Source organism: Hydra viridissima, unplaced genomic scaffold, assembly GCF_058129835.1.
Source record: "Hydra viridissima isolate aposymbiotic clone 2 unplaced genomic scaffold, HvirCarnegie_v1 scaffold_2, whole genome shotgun sequence".
Taxonomy (NCBI): Eukaryota; Metazoa; Cnidaria; class Hydrozoa; order Anthoathecata; family Hydridae; genus Hydra; species Hydra viridissima.
Genome location: NW_028324301.1, coordinates 12,083,398 through 12,102,427, shown reverse-complemented (window position 1 = coordinate 12,102,427; position 19,030 = coordinate 12,083,398). Strand labels below are relative to the sequence as shown.

The following is a 19,030-nucleotide window of genomic DNA, read 5'->3' as shown; positions in this document are numbered from 1 at the left end:
GAAAAAGTTCCTAGATATTGGGATGCTACAGCTCCACTATTATTTATTTAAAAATATAAAATTAGCCTATTTATGTATATACATATATATATATATTAGGGCCCTGCGAATCGCTTCGATTCGATTCGATTCGCGAATCAAATGTCGCTTCGATTCGAGATTCGATTCGAAAAAAATGATTCGAAATTTTCGAATCATTTTTTTATTTAAATTACTTTATGTTTTCATACAAACGGCGTTAAAAAGTTTTCAAAATATCAATATTTATGTTATCAGAAAATTCTGCGGTAAAGTAATTTTGGAACGTAAACATACTTTTCATTAAAATTAATTGTCGATTAGGGATTTAAACAGAGCGGAACGCAAATTAGTAACGCAAAAGTTAGGTTTTATTTTTTGAGTCGTTAATGTTTAACTTCGCTTTCACTAAAGTAATTTTAAATTCGATACTTTTTGTTTGTGCTACATCAAGCTATTTTCGCATCAAGCTATAAAATGACTTCTAAAAAATTGGCAGTTAAAGAACTCTTTGAAAAAAAAAGGAGTATTCTGGCAATGCAAACAAGAAAATTGCAACAAAAAGTATTCTGTTCAGAAAACTGGAACTTTATCTCATCTATGGAACCATTTAAAACGTGACCATAAAAAACTACACGTAGAAGCAACAAAAAAGCGCACATCTGCTACTAAAAGAAAAAAGAATTCCGATAACACAATCGAGCAATCATCAAGTTCCTCGTTAAATTCGTATTTTATTCGACCTCCAATAGATAGAGTTATTAAAAAAAACTACGACCATGCAGTGCTTAGATTTGTAATTGAAGATGGAAGATCATTTGAGACAACTTCTGGATCTGGCTTTATTAATCTGTGCTCGGTGCTTACTCAAGGGCAATATCATCCACCACACCCGACCACTTTATCTCGAAATTTAGGTGACATGGTCGATGATTTATATATTAACTTCCAACAAAGTATAAAAAGCCAGTTAATCTCCAAACCTAGCATCACTTTTGATCACTTTAAAGCCGACAATGGCGATAACTTTCTTGTTTCTACTTGCCACTTTATTTCATCCTCTTGGGTTTTAGAATCATGCTGTTTATCAGTTGTAAATCTGGAAGTAATAAATGCTTGTTACAAAGCTACTTCCACTGAAGAAATTTTAAGAAACGTGCTGTCAAAATTTGACTTGACTTCAGATAATATTTTCCGAGCTACAACCGATACTACTCCTAGTATGCCATGCACACTTAAACTTCTTGGGATTGATTGGCTAGGCTGTTGTGCTCATAAACTCCAACTTTGTGTGAAATCAGCTATACACAACCAACCAATTCTTGTTACATTAATTAGCAAGGCTCATAAAATAGTAGGATTTTTTCACTCATCATCAGTTGGACAGGCAGCTCTCAAAAAGTATCAGATTTCTCAAGGAAAACCTGAGTCAAAGCCTCCAATGGATGTGGAAACGCGCTTTAACAGCACTTCTAATTTATTGGAATGGATTTTAAAAAAGTAATGGTTCTATAGAGATTGCTCTAGTTGAGTGTTCACAAAAAAAAACTGTATGAAAGTGCCACCGACTTGTCTAACTGAAACACAAGTGCAATTATTAACAGTAGTCGCTCCTATTTTTAATGCAGTATCTGAAGCCACCACTATACTAAGTGCGGAAAAAAGCGTAAGCATTAGTTTAGTTTATCCGTGCATTACAACTTTGAAAAATTATCTTCGCTCGATGGATAAAAGAAGGATGGGTAAATTTGTTGACGATCTTATTACGCAGTTGGAAATGAGGTTTGATTTAAGTGAAGACGTTTTTCTTACCGCTACTTTCTTAGACCCTCGATTTAAATCAGAAATGCTTACTTTGGCAGAGAAACAAATGGTAAAATCTTATCTAATGACATCTGGAAAAAAACACGATTTAAATATCACTATGATTCCCGCTGAAATTCAACTCGAAGTAGCAAATTTGTCATCTGAAGCAAATGGAATTTTTGATAAAAATGTTTGAACATATCTCTAAAAATCGTACTCTACCAGAGAAAAGAACTTTAGATGAGCAATTAAATTTTGAAACTACTGCATACATCGAAGAGAAAACGTTGGGACGTCCAGATTGTTCTATTCTCTACTGGAAAAACAAACGTAACATTTTCCCTTTATTATCAAAAGTTGCAACTGATTTTCTTGCTGTTCAAGCTACAAATTGTTCGTCTAAAAGAGTTAACTCTGTGAGAGGAGGAGTGATCGACAGTAAACGCAATAGTCTTTCCGAGCAAAATGCGGAACGGTTAATTTGGGCTAGAAGTAACAAAAAGAGTTTGTTCAAATAACATTCAAGTTTTGTAATATTTTGTATAGTATACATAAAAATAAAGATAAAAAACTTAAATTTCTTTCAATTAGTGATTCGATTCGTGATTCGATTCGATTCGCGAATCAAGACCTGCTTCGATTCGAGATTCGATTCGAAACTAAAAATGCCGATTCGCAGGGCCCTAATATATATATATATATATATATATATATATATATATATATATATATATATATATATATATATATATATATATATATATATATATATATATATATATATATTATTACTATAATACAAACTAAATAATTAGCTTGGTTTATATTACATTACTTAAAGTTTCACGCAATAGCGATCATCAGATGTTATAAACCGTAAAAAGACGTAACGACAAAAAATACGAAAAAAATACGAAAAAAGTGCTATGGAGTGTCTGCTATGATGGCATTAAAGTTTTTTATTAAAAATTTATTTTCATGGCGGCACTTTGATGTTAACTCGCTTCTTTTATTGAGCAAGCCTAGTTTCGACGTAATGATGTGGAACTTTTCAGTCAAGCACAAATTACAGTGATTGCCACAAGGTTTAAATGGTTCTGCCTGATCGAGAATGTTCCACGTAAGGATGGGTTCTAAACCTTTACTTTTACACTCCCATACAAATTTAGAAAGTTCCGTGGAGTTTGCTTTACTTTCATAACGAAAAGAATTCCTATGCTTATACCATCTGTCTTTAAAAGTTTTTTCAGTTAGACCAATGTAATAATACCCCTTTTCTTGCTGCTGGGTTTTTACATTGCAAATATAAATAAGGTTTTTCTTAAGGCATTTTCCATTTAGTGGGCATGTAGCGGTTTCTCGGCAATTGCATGATTGGCTATTATTGTCAATAGTATAAGATAGTATTCTTTTGTTATGAGCAGTAATAATTTTCTTAACATTTGGGAGGCAGCTGTAACTAACTTTTACGGTGTTCCGGTTAAAAAGTTTGTGGAATTTATGTTCTTTCGGAAAGCATTTATCAATTAAACCCAAAAATGTCTTTGCTACGTTTGTTCTAACGTTCAGTGAGAACGGAGGGTTAAACCAAATAACGTTTCGCTTTCGAGATCTTGCACCACGTTTTGGCATGTTTTGATTGAAAAAATTTTTTTCTTTAAATCCGCAGGAATTGAGAGCGTTGTTATAAAACGGTGCGGCTCCATTAAAAACCTCTTTGTTTGAAGATATATTGCTGATGCGGTTAGAAATCATTTTCGGTATTGATTTGATGATATTAGGTGGGTGATTGGAGTTGACGTTAATATATATAGGGTTATCTCCTGGTTTTCTGTAAGGTTGAAAAGTGCTGTCAAGGAGATTGAGTGTGGTATCGAGGAAGTTTACAATTTTTAAATTAGATCTAATAGTGATAGTAAGGTTGAATTTATCTTTAAAAATGTTAACAAAATTTTTCTTTATTTTTTCTGACTGAGGGCCGCTGATATTATAGAAGCAGCAGAGATCATCATCTCTATATAGTCCTGTGGTGTTGAGCCCGTATTCTCTGGCAATAGTATATAATATGAATAGGCCTACTAACTCGCACAGTTCGGCTCCGTCAAAACTTCCCATTGTAACGTCAAAATCAGGGTCGCCTGATTTTTTACTCCACATATTATTTCCTGTGAAAAGTAAAGTTTTCCTAGTATGGTAGATGATATTGATTGATTCATCAGGAATTATGGTGAACTTCTTAGCGTGTGTTAAAGAATCTTGAAGTAATTGTTTTGAAATAGAAGGGTAAAACTCATTAATATCGTATTGAATAAAAGTACATAGCTTTTTGTCTGGTATGGACTTGAACCACTCTATTACTTCTCTTGTGTTATGCCATTGGTGCACGAGGGTGGCTTTTCTCACTCTGCTATTAATATCATCTAATAACACTTTGCTAATTTTCCCGAGTTCTGGTTTAGCGGGGTTTATTAAACGGCACTGAGGATTATTGACAAAATTTTCCTTGTGGTCTTTTAGGGTAATAAATGCTGTGTTCATGGCTAGATATTCTATTCTATCGTCTATGTCCAAATTTTTCGCAATTTTTTTAGCCTCAATATTAATACTGTTATACTGTGTTATATCAGACTTTTTGTATGTTTTAGTAATGTTTTCAGTATAAAGCTTCTGATACGAAGGTTTATCTAGCTCATATATGTTTCTAGTTTTATCTGCAAAGACGAACAAGTTATTTGAAGATTTTACTTTTGCAATGTCGTGATGCAATTGTCTTTGAAAATCATTTGATGTGTTTTGATAATATCTCCCATCGTTTTGGACTTGAGCTGAACAAATTATATACTGTTTGAATCGTTCCAAAAAATGTTACAGCTTCAGGAATACATTCTGCCGCATCATTTCCCACAAGATTAAGTGTGTGACATCCACAAGGGGAAAATAGTGCTAATGGACATAACTGAAGTATTTTGGCTTGCACACCATTGTATTTTCCAGTCATATTTGATCCATTGTCATATGCTTGTGCCCTGCAATCTGAGAGAGGAATGGAGTTATGTTGAAATGTTTCCACTACCATTTGAGATATTACATCCCCAGTTTTATTGTTGCAATCTACATATGTTACAAATCGTTCAACAATTTCATATTGTGAATCTTTTAATATTACATATCGTAATATGAATGTTATTTGCTCTGTATGTGACGAATCTGGTGTTGCATCGATCATTATTGCGAAATACTTAGCAGATCTTCTTTCTTGTAAAATATGCTGTTGCACCAAATCTGAGCATTCTGCAATGAATTCATTTTGAGTATCAGATGATAGATAATGAACTTGAAGTCTTTTACCTTTTCGCTGAGACTCTTCCACTGATAATACATGCTCTTTAAGTATAGGGTCCCAATGTGAAAGTAACTCTATAAGGCTAAAAAAGTTGCCATTATCTACATCTCCAATTCGGTAGGAGGATCCCCGAAAAGTCAATCCACGTTCACTCAAAAATAAGATAACATCTAATATTCTTTTAAGAATATTGGACCATTTCGTTGATTGCAATATTATCGAGCTTTCCAAGTAAGTTTCAATTCCCTTTTCAAATAAAAAACGTCTTTCTAATTCTCGCCAAGCTTGGTAACATTCTCTGTGGACATTACTCCTCTCATGCTCTGGAATCCTGTTACACAACTTTCGCCATTTACCAGTTGCTGCATATCCATCAGGTGAAGCCAATACTAATCGCGAACTTAAATTTCTCTCAGTAACAGAGCTTTTGGAAATATTACCAGAAAATAATCGACATGGAAAGAAAAATATTGCCTGTTTATGTTGACTCCAAACCAGCCAGTCTCTTTTATGAACTTCACCGTTGACATTCTTAAAATTTAAAATTGTCTGAGGAAAAGCCTGATTGTTAATATCTTTGGGTAATATGTTAGGAAAATTGACTTGGTCATTTGTGACATACTTTTCTATCTCAGATTGAGAGGGAATTTCACTCAAAAGATTACCAATATCAAGAAGGACCTGACCACAATTAGAAGCAGAAAGGCTTACAGTCTCAATCCCATTTGAATCACCTTCATTATCTTCAAACGTTTCAATTTTTTCCCCATCAAAACAGTCAGTTAAATCATCGCTTATTTTATCTACATCATTTGCTTTAGAAACAGTGTCCTCTTGTTCATTATCATTGAGATTTGATGCAGTGACTCCAACATCAAAAAGCGTCCGCATACCCTTTTTTTGCATTCATAATATGTTTTTGTCTTTCTTTCCTTTTTTGACATCCTGACTTGTGAAGAGGCAGCATCGTTTATGATAATTTCTAAAATTAAAGTTGCAAAAATGTCATGCTATTAAATACAAAATATAAAAAAGAATAGAGTATTCCAAAAATATGCAATTAATTATAAGACTTTATAATATTGCTTTACAGGTTATTTATTAACAGTAAAATAAGTCAATTATAATTATTACCTAATTTAATCAAGGTTTTGATTAATTATTATAAATAAAAATCGTTACCGTTAGCAATATCAAAAAGCAGTAACACTACACAATATTGGAAGAAAATAATTATTAGCAAAACCTTGAATGTACTTTTAAATTAAAAAGGAGAAAAGACTAAAATTTATCAGCTGCACATTGAACTTATAGGAACAATAGAAATGTACTTTCAATTAAGTCTGCATGAAAAAAAATTTGAAAAAGAGAAAAGACCCGACTGAAAAATTATAAAGCGAATCTAACTAGAATTCTAAATTCTAAATAGAATAGGATAGAATTCTAAATTCTAAATAGAAATTGTAAGTTACAATTAATAATGGGAAAATAACGAGAATAAATAGAGGAAAGTATGGAGACATTTCAACCTAGTTTCTGGAGACAGCGACTAGTTAGTTTCTAACTGTCAAGCTCTAGTTAGATTCTCTTTAGAATTTTTTAGTGGGACCAAAATATGCCGATCTTTTAAGTGTATGAATATCTTTTTCTAAATATGCAAAATATGTGTTTTTTAAGTATGTCACTAATAAATTTTTGTAATTATTATTGTAATTATTTTAAAAAAAAAGCTTAGGTTAATGGGCCCCAATTGTTCTATGGCCCCTGGAGCAGTGCACCGCCTTTACCCCCCTCTCAGTGGGCCTGATCACAACGTTAAGGATTTCATCACAACTGATGATACGTTAAGGATTACCAGTATTAGGGGTGTTCACATAACCACTAGAGAAAAAAACTTTCTCTGATCTGAATGCACACTAGTTTACTATGTGCCAAATGGCATTAAAATTTACTGTGCAAAAGATAATTAAAATAAATTAATGTTTTAGAGGTTGCTCAATGGCCTTTTAGTTTTACAATAATAGCATTACGCCTTAAATATTTTCCTAATTTTATCCCAAGTTCAATTTAGATAAAATGTTAAACAAATTTGATGTACCATTGTCTTTTATGAGCTAACTTCTTTGGTCATGTGACAAGCAGCCATCGCGTCATCAGATGTTTTTGATTGAAAAACATTATCAATAATTGTAATTTTTTGCTGAACAACTGAAATATTTAAAGATTTTGAGGTTCTTATTTATTTTAATCCTATAAAATAATATTTGTAGCTATTATGCCAATATCTTGTTTTTTAGTGCTAAATATTACTAGGTGACTTAACTTACTTTAGCGTTTGTAGTTTTGTAATACTTATGATTTCATCACATTCACATTGATATATTGATCACATATTTTAAATTATGTTTGCAAATTAATATTTAGTTTCTCAAGTTGAGTTTAATTTGGTATCATTTAATTTTAGCTTGTTGCTGAAAATGAGTGAAAAGATAAGTTCTTCAAATTTTCCTTTGACACGTAATCGAACTGCAATATGGTTGATTGGTCAACCTGAGAAGAACCTACCAAACAGTGTCCTTCCAACGATGGTTGATGTGTTAAGGACGTTTTTCCACTATCACAAAGCATTGAAACAAACAGTTCCAGCCAGTGCAAAAGCAAAATCTAATGGTTTAGCTCACATCTGGAAAAAAGCCAGAATTCCAATGACTTACCAGCCTCATATTTTATCAAAGTGAAAGCATGTGTTGATGAATATAATTTAATTAAAAAGAATAAAGGAAGAGCTAGTAAGTCACAGATTGCTAGAGAGAAAGATTTTAGTATCAAATTAGGTTTACTGTTTGACATTTCACACAAGGATGCAAACAAGCTAATTAAAATTGATGAAGATAAAATAATTCTGGAAGACCAAAAGAATGCTCGTATGATAAAGATGGCTGGAGAAGATGTAAAATTATCTCAACAAGAAAAGCGAACAGCAGAGCGTCAACAAGCAGAAAAAAAAGAAAGCAGAATGGGAAAGAGAGAAGACAAAAAGTAAATGCTGTCCTTACCCCTAGCTATAGTCACTTTAGTCTCGATTGTGATAGTGATAGCAAAGCAACAAAAGTCAGTGACATTCCTGATGGCAATGATGATTATGAAATAGAAATTCCGGTTTATCACAAAAAACTAGTAACCCAATCAACTGACTGTGAACAAAGTCCTAAAAATAAAAAGTCACATATTCTTAATGAAATTTTGTCTTCTCCAGATTATCATGTACACTTGATTGAATCAATTTATATGACCAAAAATTCACTATATTGGCAGCTGCAATTGCTAGAGTAAGTGGAGAGGATCTCCAAAGTACACCATTATCAAGATCAACAGTCTACTGCAAACGCATCATGCACCGTTCATCAACTGAAAATCATATTCGGCAGAAATTTGTGTCAAGTGAAAAACAACATATGGTCGTCTACTGGGATGGTAAGATGATAAGAGACAGCACCAACTGTAAAATCAACACTAAAATCCAAAGTCCAATGTTGATAGAATTGCTATTGATGCGACTGGTTGTAATGTGGAGAGAATACTGGGTATTGTAAATATATCATCTAGAACTGGACTGGCACAAGCAAAAGCAACCTTCCAGTTACTGACCATATGGAATGTTGCAAATTATATTGTCGGTATGTGTTTTGACAGCGTCAAACACGGGTTCCAAAAATGGTGCGTGCATCTTGCTAGAGAAGTTGATGGAGAAAAATCTTTTCTACTTTTCTTACCATCACCATATGCATGAAGTAATTATTGGGGAAATATACTCAGTTTTGCTTTGACCCAGCAGTGGGCCCAACATACCTCTACTTGAACGATTTCAGAAGTGTTGGCCAAGCATAAATCAAGCCAATTATGCTCCATTAGATGACGCCCATCTTGCTGAACCATAGCTTCAGCAACTTAGATCAGAGGCTGGCTGCAGCCTTTCTTATCAGATGACTCTTTGTACTTACCAAGAGAAGACTACAAAGAGATGATCGAGCTGCGCCTTTTAATTTTGGGTTTTCCGTTATCAGACTATGCCACCAAGAAGTATCACTTTCGCATGCCGGGAGCTTATCACATGGCGAGATGGATGGCTAAAGTCATCTATTGTATGAAGATATTCCTCTTAAGAAATAAATTCAGGCTGACTATGAAAGAACAGAATAACTTGTGCGAATTTTGTAACGTTGCTGCTCATATCTATGTACCAGCATGGATTGCCAGTCCAAGTGCAAGTGATGCTCCATCAAATGACCTTTTTCTGAGATCAAAAAGGTCATTTCAAATGCTGTTATAAAGAAGCTTCAAAATCACACTTGGTACCTTGGGTCAGAAATGATTCCACTTTCATTATTTTCTGACGGTTTGTGACACAGAAAAAAGTTGATTGTTGAAGCTATGATTCAAAGTGGAGCTGATTGGAGTGTCAGGGGTATAAAGTGTCCAGCAGCAGAATTAAACAAGTTGGAAAAGAAGCAACTTCATGAGCTTGTTACATCATCATCAGCTGCTGCTTTGCAGTCGCTTGGTCTCGATGTAACCATTTTATCTGGAACCGATCCAAAGACCTGGGAGGAAATTGCTGAATTTTGCTATACTAAAGCAATTGTTAAATCTGTGAAAGTTATCAATAACACTGCTGAGCGTTCTGTTGCTCTTATGAGCACATTTAATCAATACATCATAAAAACTGAATCTGAAATGCAGAAACTAAAATAAGTTGTTGAGGATAACAGAAAACGCATTCCAGATTGCCGCAAAAGCATCTTGATGACATATGCCACTGTTGCTACAGACTAAACTTTTGATCTTGTAAATAGTGCAACATTTGAATGTTATTTGCATTATTTTTGAAAATGATTAATGGTATATCATAGCTATAACTCAAGTTTTTTAAATATTGTTGTTGCGGCGAATGCTTTTAACACAGTAAACTTTTATTTTCCTTGAGCAACCTCTAAATATTATCCAAAACAACTAAGATTTTGCACAGATGTTTTTTTTCAATCAAAGAAGCAATATTTAAAACTGTGCAACATTTAACTCAAAAAATTTTTTTTTTTGGACACCCCTAATCAGTATGTATACTCATGTGTCGCCATAAGGCAAAAAGTTCAGACATGATGTAGGCATCTTAATCAATTTAGATTTAGAAAAAGTTTGCATGGTTATTTGTAGCATTAGGAAATGTTTAGGAATGGGAACACTGGTTGTACAGAGAACATACTGACATTCTTAAATATAAGGGGGTTGGGTACACACTGATTACAAAAAACCAGACTCATCCTCATATTCGTTAAGAGAAGCATTCAGAAAGCGTTAAAAATCTTATTACTTGATGTTGGTGCATTTTCAATAAGCCAATGAAGCAAAATTTTTTTTTAAGATCTGATAAAACAACTCTAAAATGGTGGAGTTGTATGGGGCCCCCCAAAAGAAATAAACACATAATAAACGACAGCGCCTTCCTAATTTTAAAAATGTTAAAAAAATCTTAAAAATAAATGTTGCGCTTCTTCTAAAATTTATGGTACTGGAAAACATTTTAAAACAAAAAAAAGACAAACTAAATTATTGATTCAAAATGTAAATTCAACCACATTCAAACAACTTCCAAACAAAAAAAAAGCCTTTCAATTGATTTTTTAAGGATACAAATGCGCATCTGGCTTCAAATAAAAACCGAAAAATGACGAACCAATTGTGCTATTGAAAATAAATAAAAAGTAACTTGGAACACCTAATTTTAAAATTAATCACACTGTTTTGCCATGACTTTACCAATAAAAAGATGCGAATCAGATTTTAGTAAAGAGGTTTATTTTTAAACTTTACAAAATAAGACGATTGAAACAATAAACTTGGTAATTGAAAAATAGTTTTTAAAGTAAAATAATCTGAAAACTCGGTAAAGATTTTACAGTTAATTTTTTTCAGATTTTTGAGAAAAATACTTTTGAAATCAAACCGAAAGAAAAAGTTTCAGTTTATTTGATAAAAGTGAGAAAAACTTTAGTCAAATAAAAGTTTACTAGCACCCGATCATGAAATAAGTTTACTTACACCCGATCATGAAAAAAACTACGTAAACAATGTAGAAGTATATCAATACAGTAAATTTTTAACAGCATTTAATCTCTCCTGGGCGGAGAGGAGCGGGGCGGGGGAGTATAATATGTCTAAGATTTAACTTACCCACCGCGGGTTAGGTATTTAAATTTATATCAACAAGGCGGGTTTTGGATATGCATGACCAGACCCGAAACCGCCTCTTTCACATTCGTTCTAGCCTTTCAACACACAGCAGACCAGGAAATATCTTGACAGTATCAGAGTCTGATTTGCCTAGTTCGATTACCCTTTAAATTGACCAATGCCATTTTCAAAAAATTGTCACCTCCCTATTGAATTGGCCGGCCACATAAATAACTATAAAGAAAAAATTAAAGCCGGGAAACGAGTCCGAGAAACAATAAAACTAAGCGCTTCAAGAAAGGCCTTGAGTTTGTAATCATAAGTAATTTCAAAAATTTGCAACAGAATATTTATTGAAAACAAATACTATTAATTTGTAGTAAAACTTTTTACAACTTTTAATTCTTAAGGTGAAAAACCCTTCAATTTTTTCATTGTTAATTTTAAATGGAAAAACGTCCTCCTTGAAATTTCATTAAATTTAATATCAGTTTTTTTAACTAAATAAAAATTATTCAAGTTACGGGAGAAAAATTTTATTTGTTGTTAAAGGAAAAAAATTTGTGGAAAAAAAGTTCTTTGAAATGTTGGCCAAAAAAACGACGGCCAAAAAAATGGCAGCCAGAAAGAGTTCATCAAAAAAACTTCAACCGTTAGAAAACACGTGACCATCGTAAATCTTAAACACGATGTCTTTTTAATTTAAAAGAGAAATTAAAAGGATTCAAACTACAAATAAATATTTTTTGTTGATTATTATATATATACAATACTAATAAAAAGATTTTCTAACCCGTTTCTAAACGCATGCGTGCACACACGTATACACATATATACAAATGTATAACATTTTTGAGAAGCATTAAATTAGTCGAAAATCTCAAAAAGCGCAAAATGCTAAAATATATTAGCAATAGGCCTCATACTTTTTATTATGAAAAAATTAAATATAGCTAGAATAATAAGTTAGGTGGTAGAAACGTCATTAAAGTCAGCAAACCGTTCTAAGCTCGGTATTTCCTAGATGCGTCTGACCATTATATATGCCCTCCGATAACATGCTTTGGGAATGTAACGGTTGATATCCCATCTGTTGAATTGAATCGTTCATTATAGAGCTTTCTTTTTTTAACTTTTTATTTTTACCCGTTGATTTTCGATTTCTTGTTTGAATGCCATCTTTTTTCATAGTGAGCGGTCGATTAACCTAAAAAAAAAATGTTCAAACTAAAATCACATTTTTAGTGACAAATCATCAAAGAAGATTTTTGCAGCAGAAGCTCTAAATATTCTAACGAAGAACATGATTGTATCAGAATTCTCTGTAATATATTAGAGAAAAACATTGGTTGTATCAGAAGATATAATTTACTTTATGTAGCTTGTAATAAAGTCCGCATGCATTGCATACTGGTTCACCGCTTCCATTCCTTCTCCATAAAGTGGTTTGGGAAGTCTTACAGTTTGAACAAACGATCCCGGTCCGACGAGCTTGAGACTAAGATAGAAACTTTTGAGCTTAAAACCAAAAATTCTATTTTTTTACCAAATTAATACAATAAAATATCTTAAGTGTGTAGGCGCGCGCTATCCTCTTTATGTATGTGCGAGTTGTAAGTGCGTGTATGAATGCGTGATTATGTGAATTAAGCTTACCAATCTTCTTTTTGGCTTAATTAAAGGTCGATTAGCACCGTTCATTTTGTGGTAAAGGCCACATGCGTTACAAAGATAGTGTCCTCGTGTATCACGGCGCCATAACGGAGTTGAAGTTGCACCGCAGTTCATGCATTCTCTTCCCTCGCCTAAAAAAATGAAATATTTAAGTAATCACAATTTAAACCACGTGGTTGTAGGTTTTAAGGATATTTGTCAGCCTAGAAATCAAACTATTCTTGAACGGTTCTTTCCACGAAAAAATATCGTTTCCCTCTTCCGACACCAACGTTGAACTCTCTTTTCATCTTATAATCCAACATCGTATTTTGACGTCAGAGAAATTAGTATATGTAAGTTTCATAATGGTAAAATATCTAAGTCAAACAGTCAGACTAAAGGAGGCTGTGCATTTAATTCTTATGTAACTCGAATAATGTTATCTTATATTATAAGTTTCCGGTAGAAAAATAACATGAAAATAAAAATTCCTTTTTGTTAATATTATTATTAGAGCCATCATTTTTTTTAATACTTTAACTATATTTTGGCTCCATCGTAAATTAGTGCTTTAAAAGAATGCATGGCACAATATTGGCTCCTTAAAAGATCTTTTGTCATATTGATCTCATCGATTTCAAATGCTATGGTTGACTTAGAGCGCAAATATTTTAACAAACCACAATGTTTCTCCATTCGCTGTTGATGTTCTTCCAAATGTGTTCAGAATATTCTTTCAAATATATTTAAAATACAATATTGCTCCAATAAAATATTTATTAAGAATATAGGTCTCTAATAATTTTTAAGAAAAGTGTAAAGTAGTTTTAAAATAAAATTACTTAAAAATACCATTAAAGTATGCAGCACGCTGTGTAAAATATATATACATCATTTAAAATATATATGATAACATATGAAGAAAAACTTTTATAAAAATGACAAACGGCAGATAAAAATAAAAAATTAAAAAAGTTTATAAAATTTTTTTCGAATTTTTTAGTTTTTGGAAGAATTCAATTTATTTGATAAACTGCAACAATTCGATGTTTTAGACGTTTTCTGCGTTTTTTGTTTTTAACTTTTAAAAATTTTAGCTTTTTTTTTCTCTGAGTATAAAGAGTATGAAAGTACGTATTGTGAAAAAAATAAATTTTTGTCATATCTTCAAGGCTAAGAAATTAAAAAACATATCTTCAAGGCTAAGAAATTAAAGTATGTTGTGGTGTAGAAAATGTTTAAAAAAAACGGTTTTAATTTACTGAAATATTGCTGAGCTTGAGTTAATGCAAACAATTTTTTGCACCTCACCTAAACTTACATTGAATAACAATTAAAACAATATATATATATATATATATATATATATATATATATATATATATATATATATATATATATATATATATATATATATATATAAGTAAACTTACAATCACCAGAATTCGACCGACTTCCGGTCCTGCATCTAGGAAATCCTGGTAACATATCAAATGACATTCCGTTTGATCCAAATTCTGGTTGTGACATATGCGAGTAAAGTTGAGGTGGATAAGCTGAATAGTTGGGCAAAGACTGACCTAGCTTTAGTTTCATATCTTCGGAGTTGTAGTGCGATGAGATCTCAAGATGCGGAGTTATGTGGTCTTTAACATGCTCTTGTTTCATGATGTTATTGTGTGGTGATGAAAACTGTGGAAGTGTGGAACTATATGCTGGTCCTGTTCCTATGGAGCTCATATGCTGCCACATGGAAGGAGATTGATTTCCACATGTGTTGGTGGTTTGTACAAAATGTGAGCTTCTGCTGTTTGTACATGCATTTGGGATATAAAGCCGCGATGAAACATTTGGATTTGTTTCTGAATTATTCGACGGGGAATGAGGTATGGGGGAAGGCGGGTGACAAAGAGAGTGATATGACACATGCCCAGAGAAATTCCTTCCCAGCTCATTGTGAGGTACTCCGTGGTAGTAATTTTCGTTACCATCATTATTGTAGCTTGGGGAAAGTTCGTTTGGTAGGACAGGCGGTTGACTTTCCGGATACATATACATTGCCGGATGAAACCATCTAGTATGCTCTCCGCTGTGCATTTCCATTGTTTTCATCAGTGCGGATCAAATGCACTAAAGTTAATAAGATACAACAGATTACCACGAGATTCTTTTGCTTAAAATTCTTTGTCGTTGATTTCATACCATCAAATATAAATCTTAAAACTTTATTACCAAGATAAGGCTTAAAATGTTAGCTTCCTGATGCAGCCGAAAAGTAATTTTTTTGTTATTATCTTGACTCTTCTTACAAAATGCAAAATGTATTGAAATGTAATTGATAAATAACACTTATTTGCACATCAATCAAAATTTAATTATAATTCGGCTTTGTGCTTGTTCATAATTTAACTCAATATCTTGGTCTACAATAAACGAAGCTGCACACAATAAATCTCAATTTATGTGCAACCCTTTTGTCTCGTTAAGTCGCTTTTGCATAAATTATGTTGAGTGTTTATTAATTGCAATGGGCAGTTAGGCGCCGCAGATTTTAAAAATGACTAGACTAATATAAAATTTCAACCGTTGAGTAAAGAGTGTTAGTATTTAATTAAGTCAAAAATGATTTTAAAACATTTTAAAAATATATTTTATTGAGATCTAATAAAGATGTGGACACTTAATATTGCAGTGTGGCATGGATATTTACTTTTAGCATGTTTGTTTGATTTTAATATTTTGTTTTTATACATTTTATGGTTTATCAATTTACGAGTTAGCTTAAATTTTTAAACTGAAATGAACTATAAAAGAAGACAAATAAATAAAAATAAAGGGAATAAAACAAAAAAAAAATAAAATAATAGAGACCAAACAAAATAATTTCTTTTTAAGGAAGTGGTAACTTTTAAAAATAATCTCTCTTTTTTTTTTAATCATAACTAATTGTAGAGCATTATAATATTTAATAAGTATTTCACTGTTTTAAAAGCTTTCTTATTTGGTGTTAATCAAAACTTTTTCTTTCGCCACAAATAGGACATCAATGAGATTGACAGGAACATCATTGAGATGATGGGATGTAAAACAAAATTTATTATGAGAAAAGTTCAATTAAAAAAATGAGGTCGAGAGAAATTTTTAAACGTTGTAAAAACATTCGCAAAATTAGAAAATACATTTAACAGCTATTATGCCTGGTTACACTCACAGCACCAAAAACTAAATAAAAACTACAAAATTTTTTTTTTTTTTAATATTTAGAATAATTAGCTATGTAATAAAAATAGTAATAATAAAAAAAAAAGATAAATAGTTTTTGTAGGCCTCATTTGTTTCTAATTTGAATTTCATGAATTGTATTTGCTTTGTTGTTTTAAGGATCTTTATTACAACCACCGCTATCTTGACATCACTGCCACTACCATCATCACTACCATCACCACTACCATCACCACTACCATCACCACTACCACCACCACCACCACCACCACCACCACCACCACCATCATCATTATCATCATCATCATCATCATCATCATCATCATCATCATCATCATCATCATCATCATCATCATCATCATCATCATCATCATCATCATCATCATCATCATCATCATCATCATCATCATCCTTGTCGTCGTCGTCATCGTCACCTTCACCATCACTACCACTATCACCATCATTAAAGATACTCATTAGGTAAAAAGATTTAAACATTAGGACAACAAAAGACCTTTATTACTTTAACAGTGCGTCATATATTACTTTGCTTATCAATGTTAAAATGTACGCAAGAAAGCGAAAGGGGGTTTCAAACCTGGAATCTTTAACTCGAAAAGAAATTCACAAATAGATTTGTTCAACTAAAAAGGTTGTTCAAAGGAGATAAATTTGAACAACAACAACAGCAACAACAACAACGCTGCGTAAATGTTTAACTGAGTACGTTTTAAATTTCAAATAGAAACTCATCAGAATTTTAAATAATCTCATCAGAATTTTTAGTCCGGATAACAATAATGTCATATAAGTGGAGGTAGTGCTTGTTTTAATTTAATAAGAGCCAATGTCAACTTTTAATTAATCAACAATAAACTACGTAAAAGTCTTAATTAGCATGATTGACATTGTCTCGTTCTTATTATCTCGTTTATAAGCTGATAATGCTATATATATTGAAATCGATAGTCAAGGTTCAGGTGCTCTTGTTAATTTCATCAAGATGATTGCAGAGATTTTCTTTCTGAAGTGATTGATTTATTTATAGACTTATTTATTATTCTAAATATTGAATTGATTGGAAGTAGTTATGTGGAGATTATTATTAGGCTGGTTAATCTTCTGCACGATATTGAAGAAATTCCTAATGTAAATTCTTATGAATTCTTATTTATGTTTGAGGAACGAAAAGCATGATTTTTCCTCTTTGTGAACGCTGATTCATTTAAGTCAATGTCAAAAACAATAATACAATATTATAACTAATTAATTTTTTTTTTTAAATTAAATTACTTAAAAGAATTAAGAAACTATCGATGTCAATATTACAACAAACATCACATGAAAACATGAGATAATAAACAACACGCACTCACACACGCGCATCATCACACACACTTAGGAAAAATGCATTTCGACTAGTGATAGATTTTTTTCTGTCACATTCTTATCTCAAAATAACCGAAAAGAAAATTTATTTTGCTCAACTGACTGTGTTTATTTTGGCTATGCTCATATATTATAAAGGTGTATTTCTTTTATTGTCTCATCGGATCAGTTTTTTTTTTATTGTCTCATCGGATCAGTTTCTTATATATATACCAATTACTATGATGGAAAAAAATACAAAATGGAATTTAATTATCACACATAAAATATAAACTTAGGTAAAAAGTGTTTACAATAAACAAGCATATAGCAGTGGAGTTGTGGTAAAATCAAAAGACTTCATCACCATTCAGTACGTTGCAGAAATAAAAAAAACAGTTATTTCTTATTTTGATTTAAAGCAAATCTGGAACATTTAGGGTTTTGATGTTGCGCAAAAGAGACGTTGTCTTAACAACCGTCGTTTTGTAAACACTATTCTAGTTGAATAGCAGATGTGAACAAAAAAGCCAAAAAATAAATTTAAATATTCCACCAATTAACTTTAGACAATCATGTGTACAATGTTTATCTAAAGTTAAATGTTCAATTTTACAAAGCATCTCAAGATCAACTGGTCAACTGAAAATGTGATGAAAGCTAAATTTGCGCAATATATTTGTTTGTTGTTTTTTGCTAAGAGTCATATCGATAATATAAAAAACTAAAAAAAAAACAAAAAAAAAAGCAACAAGAACAACAACAAAAAAGACAACAGTCACACAATAAAGTCACACCCTAACAAGGTCCAATTTTGAAATCGAAAATTTAATTAAAAAATAAGCCAAAATTTTTAAATTTGACAAGAAGGTAATTGAAATAAACAGACATGCGTAACAACTACATTTATTGATTGCTACCTAAGAAATCGGGTATTAAAGAAACGGACCACGCCTAAAACAAAACCATATTTTAAAATAAACTTTGTTTCACAAAGCACATGGTGGCTTTCCTCGCACGTTGATAATTTTCAAAACTGCAAAGCTACAAAGTTCAATTTTCATATAACGAAAAAAAGAAAAATTGTTAGAAGTAAACGAAACCTTTTGCTCTCTATCTTCGCTTGTCGATAACGATTTATTTTAGAACAGTTATCTTCTTGTTGTTATCGTTAAGCGCTTTATGTCTTGGGTCAAACATCTTCCGAAAAGTTCTTACTGTAAAATTTCGGTCGGATTTACACCATCTGGTTCGCACCATCTGAGATAGGCTTGTCATTTGCAAATCAAAGACTGATTAAAAATCAGATAAAGAAATTGTGGCGTTCTATTTATGAGGTACATTTCTAAGAAAAGTTCTTAGAAACATTTTTGTAACCAAATTTCAATA

At 31.9% G+C, this 19,030-nt stretch overlaps 3 protein-coding genes and 1 pseudogene across 5 annotated transcripts; 2 read left to right on the top strand and 2 right to left on the bottom strand.

Moving 5' to 3' along the window:
- Positions 1–495: 495 nt before the first annotated feature.
- Positions 496–1,522, top strand: LOC149891952 (uncharacterized). The gene is made up of 2 exons (XM_090078038.1): positions 496–552; positions 596–1,522. The coding sequence occupies exons 1-2, from the start codon at positions 496–498 to the stop codon at positions 1,520–1,522; spliced, it is 984 nt and encodes a 327-aa protein (XP_089934164.1).
- A 3,081-nt stretch (positions 1,523–4,603) lies between these two features.
- On the bottom strand, positions 4,604–6,058 carry LOC145186391 (zinc finger MYM-type protein 1-like). The gene has a single exon (XM_090078037.1). It carries the CDS (start codon positions 6,056–6,058, stop codon positions 4,604–4,606), a length of 1,455 nt encoding a protein of 484 aa, XP_089934163.1.
- Positions 6,059–9,290: 3,232 nt separating this feature from the next.
- Positions 9,291–9,919, top strand: LOC149891951 (uncharacterized; annotated as a pseudogene).
- Positions 9,920–12,024: 2,105 nt separating this feature from the next.
- LOC145197519 (uncharacterized) lies at positions 12,025–18,990 on the bottom strand. 3 transcript variants are annotated; one of them, XM_080073881.2, is made up of 5 exons: positions 18,745–18,990; positions 14,485–15,181; positions 13,052–13,200; positions 12,768–12,893; positions 12,025–12,602 (listed from the first exon to the last, which is right to left on the bottom strand). In XM_080073881.2, the coding sequence occupies exons 2-5, from the start codon at positions 15,161–15,163 to the stop codon at positions 12,387–12,389; spliced, it is 1,170 nt and encodes a 389-aa protein (XP_079930007.2). In that variant the 5' UTR covers positions 15,164–15,181; positions 18,745–18,990; the 3' UTR covers positions 12,025–12,386. The 3 variants fall into 3 exon arrangements, with proteins under 3 accessions (XP_079930007.2, XP_089936338.1, XP_079930006.2); XM_090080212.1 differs by lacking the exon at positions 18,745–18,990 and adding an exon at positions 16,872–17,005 and having other exon boundaries at positions 12,026–12,602; XM_080073880.2 differs by lacking the exon at positions 18,745–18,990 and adding an exon at positions 15,284–15,419 and having other exon boundaries at positions 12,029–12,602.
- Between the last annotated feature and the right edge of the window lie 40 nt (positions 18,991–19,030).

Excerpts from the sequence above, each read along its gene's own strand:
- LOC149891952 (XM_090078038.1), top strand. The coding sequence starts at position 496 with ATGACTTCTAAAAAATTGGCAGTTAAAGAACTCTTTGAAAAAAAAAGG. Across the intron at positions 553-595 it reads AAAAAAAAAGGAGTATTCTG|AAAACTGGAACTTTATCTCA; the intron begins GCAATGCAAACA and ends TATTCTGTTCAG.
- LOC145197519 (XM_080073881.2), bottom strand. The coding sequence starts at position 15,163 with ATGAAAACAATGGAAATGCACAGCGGAGAGCATACTAGATGGTTTCAT. Across the intron at positions 13,201-14,484 it reads TCGGTCGAATTCTGGTGATT|GCGAGGGAAGAGAATGCATG; the intron begins GTAAGTTTACTT and ends TCATTTTTTTAG. Across the intron at positions 12,603-12,767 it reads TTTATTACAAGCTACATAAA|GTTAATCGACCGCTCACTAT; the intron begins GTAAATTATATC and ends TTTTTTTTTTAG.
- LOC145186391 (XM_090078037.1), bottom strand. The coding sequence starts at position 6,058 with ATGCGGACGCTTTTTGATGTTGGAGTCACTGCATCAAATCTCAATGAT.